The 9597-nt window shown below is 34.0% G+C and overlaps 1 protein-coding gene and 1 long non-coding RNA gene across 5 annotated transcripts in view; one reads left to right on the top strand and one right to left on the bottom strand.

Moving 5' to 3' along the window:
- The first annotated feature begins 700 nt into the window (after positions 1-700).
- Positions 701-3752, top strand: LOC311085501. Its single transcript, XR_014606851.1, has 3 exons — positions 701-909; positions 2527-2559; positions 3286-3752. It is a non-coding gene; the product is annotated as an uncharacterized lncRNA (long non-coding RNA).
- Positions 3753-7771: 4019 nt separating this feature from the next.
- LOC311084923 (uncharacterized protein) overlaps positions 7772-9597 on the bottom strand; it is a 40171-nt gene continuing 38345 nt past the window's right edge. For all 4 annotated transcript variants that reach the window (XM_084117237.1, XM_084117240.1, XM_084117238.1 and 1 more), the window contains one exon: positions 7772-8946. In XM_084117237.1, the coding sequence (XP_083973363.1) occupies positions 8903-8946 (44 nt within the window). In that variant the 3' untranslated portion in view covers positions 7772-8902. The remainder of the gene's footprint in view (positions 8947-9597) is intronic.

Here is a 9597-nt window from a genome sequence, read left to right as displayed (position 1 = left end):
TACTGTCAGCAGAGAAAAAAAATGTCACAGAAAAAAAATATGAAATATAAATAACATGAATTAAATAGGACAAAGCCTATCACTCAAGTTTCTAAGCAACATAAACGAAAAACATATTGCCCTACTGACGAAATGAAGTAGGCTATTTTCTGTCGAACTATTTCAAACATCCTTGCAAAAAAAGAATGTTGTTGACTGACAATGGTTTCAGTACCAAACAGCTCCTCAGAGATAGGTGTACAGGCGGTCAGAATTAAGTGCGGATACGCTGTCAAAAGATGTCGGGAGTTGGCTATTGTCAGTCAGACCGCACGCTCCGTCCAAAGTACACCAGAGTTCTGACCGCTACCGTCTTTTGACGCGCGAATGGACACAAAGTGGTCAAGCGTATAACTAGACGCGGCAGGCGCGAATTTGACGCGCTATTCGCGTCCGTTGTGAACGCACAGTTATACTTTAAAATGTAATCCTGCACCGCATGATTCCCTATGGGCGTTTCACACAGTATGCGGCGGTGAAATCGCCGCGCGACTACGGCTTTTCTCAAGTAGTGGAAGAGTTTTGTACAGCATTTAGGACTGCCAAAATAATCCGGCGGGCCAGAAAATATTGCTGACGGGCCAGTTTTGGCCCGCGGGCCGCCAGTTGCCGTTCCCTGATCTACGATATGGCTGTCTATCATTTCAAATTAAATCAAATGCAATGGCATTTCTCAACCGCTAGATGGCACAATCGAAACACTACTGAGACATGACTACTGGGACTACTGGCATTGCGCGACTAGATCACTTTAGCCAGATCTCGCGATACACATTTCCTCCATTTTCAATTTTATTTTACACGAGGCTGCTGTCAGAGAGCAACGGGCGAGCAACACTCTGAAAACCTTCAAATTTCTACTTCGATCTTGTAAGTATGCGTGTTAATTTTGTTATGTTTATTGTTTAAAGTAGTTAGTTGTTATAATGTGTAGACCGTGACATTTTAACATTACCATTGCAGAGTAAGCCTACTATTTTTCTCCAACAAGTTAACGTTACTTGCACGTGTTATTGCAACTGTGTGCCCTTAATCTAAAATGTATCTAAATTCAAAGTGGTAAGCATGAAACTATGAAACTTATCATTTTATTATTAAAGATACTAATATATTTTTGTTTTTATATTAGATTAGAGTAAGTAATAATAGTTTTTGATTTAATGCAAATTTTCAAAGTACTTTACATAAAACTTAACAGCAACATGAAAAGAAATTATAAAAAAATATTTGTTCCTTTCCAATTAATAAAAGGTAGTGGCAAACAGTAAAGTCTTTAAACTTGATTTAAAAGAATTCAAATATGCAGCATACATTCAGTTTTCAGTGAATTTGTTTCAGATATATGGTGCATAAAAACTGAATGCTGCTTCTCCATGTTTTCTTTTGACTTTGGGGATATAAAAGTAGCTGGCTAGTGGCTACTGTCCCAGATGACCTGAGAGGTCTGCTCTGGATGGTTCATAATGCATCAGGGCCCAGTTTTTCAAAAGTAATCCAGTGGGATTTCGGATCACAGATTGGATCAAATCTTGGAAATGGGTTTTTCAAAAGCAAAAGAGGGATTCTGAACTAAGATCAGATCATGTAATCCGATCTTAAATTTGATCTGGATCAAACCTGCCCTTTGGGTTTTTCAGAACTTTGAACTCGGTTTGGGATCTATTTGATCCAAAAAAACAGGATTATCCTGATCCCATCAGAAGGGTGGATTCAGTTGTGATTTTTCAAACCAAATAAAACCAGAGAGGTTTTTTTTTAAGTGAATGATCACAAAATCAATGTTTACTGATGATATATACATTTCTTCATATTTGAAGCATATATGAAGCATGTCACATCTAATGAGATATGGTAAAACAACAAAATCTGCAATTTAACATTATAACAAAATAAGGAAAGTAAAATGTTTCTGTTTATTACAGTGTTTCTGTTTATTAAAATTAAAATAAACAATGGTTATTTGTGGCTACCGGTATTTTGCCAACTGTTGTTCTTTGCTAAGCCAGTAGGCTACACTGTTGGTTCCATTTAAGGCTCTAGTAAACAGGATTTGGTGATCCTGAAAAGTTCCTATCCGGCTCAGATTGATCCATCCAATGTTGCTTTGAAAAACTGGCTCAAAAGTAAGCTGGATTACGTGATCACGGATCGCAAATAAAAGGATTACTAAATCCGGATCAATTTTATCCGGATTAAACCTTTTGAAAAACCGGGCCCAGAAGATTAGAAATTTACTTTGGACTTAAAATGTTAATTTAATAACTAACTGTAGTATTTTGATATGAATTCTTTGACAGACAGATAGCCAGTGTAAAAACATCAGAACTGGAGTGATGTAATCCACTTTAAAGACACTATCGCAAATTATCAAGCAATCAGTCAACAAAGTACAGCAATTGAATATACAGAACACTTGTCACTGACTACCATTAAATGTCTTGTTACCAACATTCTTTATAATATATATTTTTTGTGTGTGTTCAACAGAAGAAAGCCATACAGGTTTGGAACCAAGTGAAAGTGAGTAAATGATTACATGATTTTTTTTTTTTTTTTTTAAGTGAACTACCCCTATAAGTATCTTTTTATGTTCATTAGAGTTATATGAGTAAGTGATAAAGAATGATTTATAGGGATAGTTTGCTTTGAAATTAAATTTTGGTATGTTTTAGCTTCCCTTAAGGGCATCCAAGATGTAGGTGTCTTTGTTACCGCAGTAGTTTTAATTTTGATATTTTAGGTCAAACTGTTCTTGTCTGTCTGTCAGTCATATAATGCAGGTCTATATGGTCACTACCTGAAAGAGCACGATTGTTGTCACGATTTGTTATGATTTCTCTTACATTAAGAGCAGGCTTTTTGACGTGCCTACATTTGTAATTAAAAAATTTTGGTTAGCAGGAAAAATCGTCTAATGAACAGTTCTGTTTAAAAATCCATACTGAAATCGAACCAAAAGCCTCGTACAGAATCGTTCAATACGTGTATCGTTACACCCCTAAAATATATATATATATATATATAATTAGTGCATCACCATTATGCAGGCAAAAAATTTCAATTATTGATATTAATTTATTCATAATATTGATATAAATTATATAGTCTCAATCTATATTCCGTTAACTCTATATTGGCCAGCTCTAGTGTGCAACCTAGCAAAAGTGAATGACTGTAATTAGTTAAAAATGATTGTCAACAATGCTTTTCTTGAGCAATTATATTTTTCTTTTTCTTATTTGACAGACGCAGTGATGACCAACTTTCCTTCGGCGACTGAATGGGAAATAAAAAATTAAATTTCTGGTCATTTTAAACAAGCACCAGGGAGAGCAGGGAGTGGTGGTTATGAATATAGAGCTAACAATTAATTCTTAAAAAATTTAGTATCTTAAGTCGTTTTACAAATTTTCCAATATTTTATGTTCATTTTTATGTTTGAATGTTGTCTAAGTTGTTAATATAATTGTTCTAAATAAATCCTTTATATTCAATTAGTTTGGATGGATTTTCCTTTATGAGAACCTGTTATATTTGAGTGAAAATCCTTATGCCTCATTTTGTTGTCTATTACATGTATATGTAGTGTAATTGATGTCTATTCTTGGGCTATGGTTAGACGTCTATTAGATTTTCACTGACAGCCCAAATTCAGCCTTGGTTTAGCCTAGACCCATATTGCCTGTCTATTAGACGTATATATGTAGTCGTTTAATAGCCGTCTAATTAATGACTAGTTATTGGGCTATGGTTAGACGTCTATTCTTGGGCTATGGTTAGACGTCTATTCTTGGGCTATGGTTAGACGTCTATTCTTGGGCTATGGTTAGACGTCTATTAGATTTTCACTGACAGCCCAAATTCAGCCTTGGTTTAGCCTAGACCCATATTGCCTGTCTATTAGACGTATATATGTAGTCGTTTAATAGCCGTCTAATTAATGACTAGTTATTGGGCTATGGTTAGACGTCTATTCTTGGGCTATGGTTTGACGTCTATTCTTGGGCTATGGTTTGACGTCTATTCTTGGGCTATGGTTAGACGTCTATTAGATTTTCACTGACAGCCCAAAATTAGCCTGATTTTAGCCTAGACGTCTAGGCTATGTTTAGACGTCTATTAGACGCAAAATTGCTTGCTGGGGTGTGTCTCTGGAGCTCGGCACATGCTCTCGATTCACAGTTAAGAGGAGCATTAGACAAGCCTGCAACACTTCTCCTCTGTTATTAATAATGCTCGCTGAACTATTGTCTATTAGGATTAGAATGAACAATTCTGACGGCTTCAACATCAGGAAAGCACATCATAATAAGTCAGTTTGCGGACGACACGACTTTATTTCTAAAAGACGAAAGGCAAATTTCCAGAGCGTTGGATTCAGTCAGTCAGTTCTCAAAGGCATCAGGTGTTATATTGAACACTAATAAATGTGAAATTCTAGCTTTACACGACCAACCAGCTCGCTTTATTGATCATATACAGGTTACATCAGAAGTCAAATATTTGGGCATCAGAAATAAAGAAACAAGGGAAAAAGAAAACATTCTTAAAAATATTGATAAATGTAAAGTAATATTAAAGTCGGGATATAACCATTTTTGGTAGAAACTAGAAAGTCAAAAAGCGTTAGGTTGTGCCCCGCTCTCCCCTATATCAATAGCCATTTACCCGGCCTTTTCACTAGAAATCTCAAACAGCATGATTACATTAATAAATAAGATAAATTTAAATTTTATTTGGAAGGATAAATGCCATTATATCCGGAAAAATGACATGATTAAGAGTTTTGAAGAGGGAGGCATGAATGTCATAGATTGTTCTGTGATGAATGGTGAACTAAAACTAAAATGGTTGAATTCATCTGTGTGTCATAAAGACTCTTTTTGGTTTAGCCTCCCGAACGCAATTTTCCATAAATAAAAATAAAATATCCTGAGTAATGGACAAATCCTTGTTTTTAGGAACTTGGATGGGAAAAGGAATATGGGCGTTGACGCATTTGATGGATATTTTTGGTAATTTGTTGAATTACAGAGATTTTTGTGTTAAATTCAGTTTCCAGCCCAATTAGAGAGTATAATAAAGTGTTAAAGGTCCTCCACTACTCCTGAAAATGAGGATTAAACAGTGTGTAATGAACTCGAACTTTCAATCAGGAATGAGACCACTTTGTGTTGAAGGAATTCATTTAAATAGTAAACAGTTTACAGATAAGTTTATTAGAAATGTGTTATCCAAACAGTTTTACTCTGGTCAACTGAAAAGAAAATATGTTGTAAAAGATTTCACTGATGAAGAGGCTAAAACAATAAGCGTTATTTATCTCACCCAATCCTTCCTAAAGCCAAAGAAGTGACATTTAAAATCTTGAATGACATTTATCCATCTAATTGCTTTTTACATGAAAGATTCAATTGGGAAAACAATTCATGTGGATTTTGTGAGAAATAAATTGAGACGGAAGAGCATATTTTCTTTCAATGCGAATTTGTACAAGAATTTTGGATTACATTTCAGAGTTGGTTTGAATCTAAAGAGATATCACTTCACCCTTTGAATGTGAGATCAATTACAGTTGGAGAGTTTGTGAATGATAAAAACTTAGATTTTTTGATAAACTATCTGATTGTTTTAGGAAAGCACTTCATCCACAGGTGTAAATATTTAAAGATCAAACCACATTTCAGTGGATGGAGGAATGACTTGAAGCTATTTGTTAAATCTCTTCATTGGATGACGGATAGAAATGCGTTTTTGGATTTGTTTAGGTTATTGGACTAAGACCCTCACACCTTTGTTTTTATTTTATTTTATTTATTTATTTGTTGTTTGTTCTATGTTCTTTCTTGTAAGTGATCTATCGATACGATTACAAATGTATGATTGTTGATTTATGCCTTAATTGTTTGTACTTGAATACTTTATAGTAAAAAAAAAAAAAAAAAAATCACACACTTCAAAATGTTAAGATGATCGTGCCAGAGGAAGCGCCTCACGTGATCTCACGCAGCAGACCGGAAGCGGAAAAGCAGATGTAAACAAAATATCTGTCCTTCATATAAAGTCATATTCGTGAAAAGGTTGCCATAACCAAGGAAAGCGAAATCTGTCAAAAATCATCCTTTTAACATTTAAGGATATTTCTAATGAATGGCGTCAGTGCTGGTCAATCCAATTAATCAATGCCATTGATCTCTATGAAGTGAATCATCAGTTTCAGCGTTGCTGCTCAGCTGAGCCTGCTAAAATTCAAATTAAATATTAAAATAATTAACAGCTTGTTGCATTACATCTATCTTTGAATGAATCCGGAATTAGTATTTTTTTTAAATACATTTTCGTTGAATATACATTTTAATGACTCAAAGACAGTCGCTTGCCTCCACCTTGTGGTGTAACAGTGTAACTGCACTGATGACAGCCTCTCTATAACACGCAGAGACGAGCAATGCCGATCCTGGTGAAATATCAGCAGAAAGCCTCTCATAAAGGGAGATTCGAGGATCAGAACTAACTGTTATATAACAATGGCCTAACAAGCTTATTGTCAGGTTACCGTTTATGTTCTGTTATTATATTATGTGGACCCTTATTTTGACATCCTATCTTCTGTTTACTCCACTGTAGTTTCGGTTTCATTGCTGAACATGTACTCGTCTTCGTGCCTGCTGACCTCAGCGTTACACTTAAATGGAGAGTAATATATATATTTGTTTACTCATTTTAAAAAAGAAATAGGTCACTACTTGTAGACGTTAAAAGAAACAATAAATAATAAAGCAAAAGAAAAAATAAACAAAATCATTTTAAAGCCTTAAATCTAATCTTTGAATAATTTGTAACTCTTTGTACTGATTTGTGGTTATCTGAATTTCTCTCTGCTTTCTCTTTTTTTTCTATTATATTTGTTTGTTATTATATTTAATTTTATGTTATTGGGATGTTATTGCCCTTGTATGTTCATTGTTCAAAAGATTGCAATACATTTTTATTTTATTTTTAATGAGTTTGAGTTTCTTTCTCCTGCTGGACACAAAAGAAGATATTTTGAAGAATGTTGTTAGTAACCAAACATTTGCTGATCCCCTTTGACTTCCACACATAGGGTTTTTTATCTTACTATGGAAGTCAATGTGGATCAGCAAATGTTTGGTTACTAACAACATTCTTCAAAATATCTTCTTTTGTGTTCAGCAGAAGAAATAATGACAGAAGTATAAACAGATCTTAATTCATAAACATGTAATTTCAAACACCAGTTTTTTTTATATATCGCAGTGCCTGCCATTTTATTTTGAAGCATATTTCTTGTGAATTATGAATTGACTGTCTGTTAAATGGCGCCTCACTGTGGCCAAACCACGAACAACAACAGTCACTGTAACCAACTTTGAAATGAGCAAACCTGCTGTTTAATAGTTTTTAGTTTTAAATTGACAGATTGTAAATCTACAATAGGAGATAAAATAATGTGAAAAGGTTATCAGGCAGAGGAGCAAAGAGAGCGACTGGTGAATTAAACACGATGACAGACACTGGAGCGCTAACTAGTGGAGGAGCGACCAAACTACTTATTCTCTGCCATTTCCTTAAAACTGATGCTTAACATGTTCTTATAATACACATTCACACATTATTAATACAGTATCAATATTCTCCCTCAAACTAAATAATGGAAGTTGATTGTGTAATTCTAATACAAACTTTTTTTTTTTTTTTAAGTTTTCTGATGGTTGTGATCCTTTCCTCAGGTCTTTGTAATTTATGGTTGCATTTTATAAAACTAGTATTTTTGTTTATGTTTTTCTTTATTATCAGTGTAATTTTACATTGTACCAGTTAAATGTGTTTATTCTGAGCAACTTTATTATTCCTTTACACACAAGTGTGACTTTCTGAGGAACCAAAATGGTGTTTCTCCAGTTTTCCAGTCTGGAGGATCAGGATGAGCATAAAGCAGACGACAGCCTCAAGATTTGTGTTTTTGTGGTTTATTTTGATTATTTTATTCAGTAAAGCATGAAGTGAACGCTGTGCGTCCGGCTCAAATCAGCAAATACAAAAGATTCAAGCTGAAGCTTCTCTAATAAAATGAAATAAAAGAACAATCAGAAATCAATAATTTCAGAGTTTATAATTTCACATTCACATCTGATCTGAGAGACACAGATGGGCAGATTCACTTCAGATAATACAAAATATAGACTGATAAAAATATAATAGCAATTATGTATCATAAAAAAGACAGATTACAATATAAGCAAATAGAGTAAGGCAAAATAATAGTAGAGTAATATAAAAGTTCAGATAATTCCTGCAATATCAGAGTTTCACACAGAGATGAACAGTCAAAGTCACACTGAAGCTTCTTCAGTTAAACTGTTTCTAGAAACTTCTAGAAGTGAAGAGACTGTTAAAGTATCTAAAGCTCAGGATTAAACATGCTTGTTATATAAAACACACATTAGTCTGAGAAATACTGGTTTAGCACACACACATTCTTCTTATATAGTCTATACATGACATTTCTCATCAGAGATTTTGTCTAATAGATGCAGAAACAGAAACTGGTTTATACAGTGTGTATTATATGCAATGAGTAACAGATGAAATGTGGAGATTTTGATTAGATTTACATTAGAGGATCAAATAAAGATGAGAGTTAGTCTAAAGATCAGTGTGAAGAACATAGTAAATGAAATGTGTCTGTATGTTATCCTGTTGTTTAATATCTCACACACACACACACACACACACACACACACACACAGCTAGATCTCCTTCATACGGGGGTTTAGAGACTCACATCAGGAGAAATTTGATTTGGATTGATTTTGAATGTTGATAATGTCAGAGTCCGGAGTCAGCTGTATACTGTTGTCAAAGGCACATCCTCTGGGATATTTACTGAAAGAAAACACATGAGACAGATCATGTTAAAGGAAAGCTTTGCTTTTATATAGTTAGGATGAGTTGATTTTGGGTGTATTATTTGCATTTAGATTTCTTAATATTAACACAATAATTTACAGTTACACACACACACACATTGACAGAGTCTGTTCTGACAGAAATCAGAAAGTGTCATCATACAAACTCAGTCTTTCATCATCTAAATGTCTGACAGGGTTGATCTAAAATATGATTGTTATTATACTGACATATTTGATTTACTCACCAGGTAATCAAGTCAAACGGCCTCAGTTCTCATGTGTGTTGTGATGTGTGTGTTGGACCAATCATATTCTCTGATTCATGTGTGATCATCAGCATCAACACATCAGTGTTTAATTGTGTTTATGCCAGGAAACAATATCATTTTTATTGAATATCATGTTTCATTGTGGTTTGTTTCACGTTCCTCTTTGTTTTCTCTTTTCATTGTTCCAGTAATAATGTTTTATGCTGATTAACTCTACACTTTATATATTTATAGTGGTGAGCTTGAGAAACTGCAGATCATTTTTACTTTCTATCAAAAGACTGATGTGATTTGATTCAATAATTTTCTTGAGCTAATGTGTTTATGATTAATAATGTCAGATAGTTGTGGAGGTC

The sequence above is a fragment of the Abramis brama genome (genome assembly GCF_963993115.1).
Source record: "Abramis brama genome assembly, chromosome: 6".
Classification (NCBI taxonomy): domain Eukaryota; kingdom Metazoa; phylum Chordata; class Actinopteri; order Cypriniformes; family Leuciscidae; genus Abramis; species Abramis brama.
This window is presented reverse-complemented; position numbering and strand designations above follow the sequence as displayed.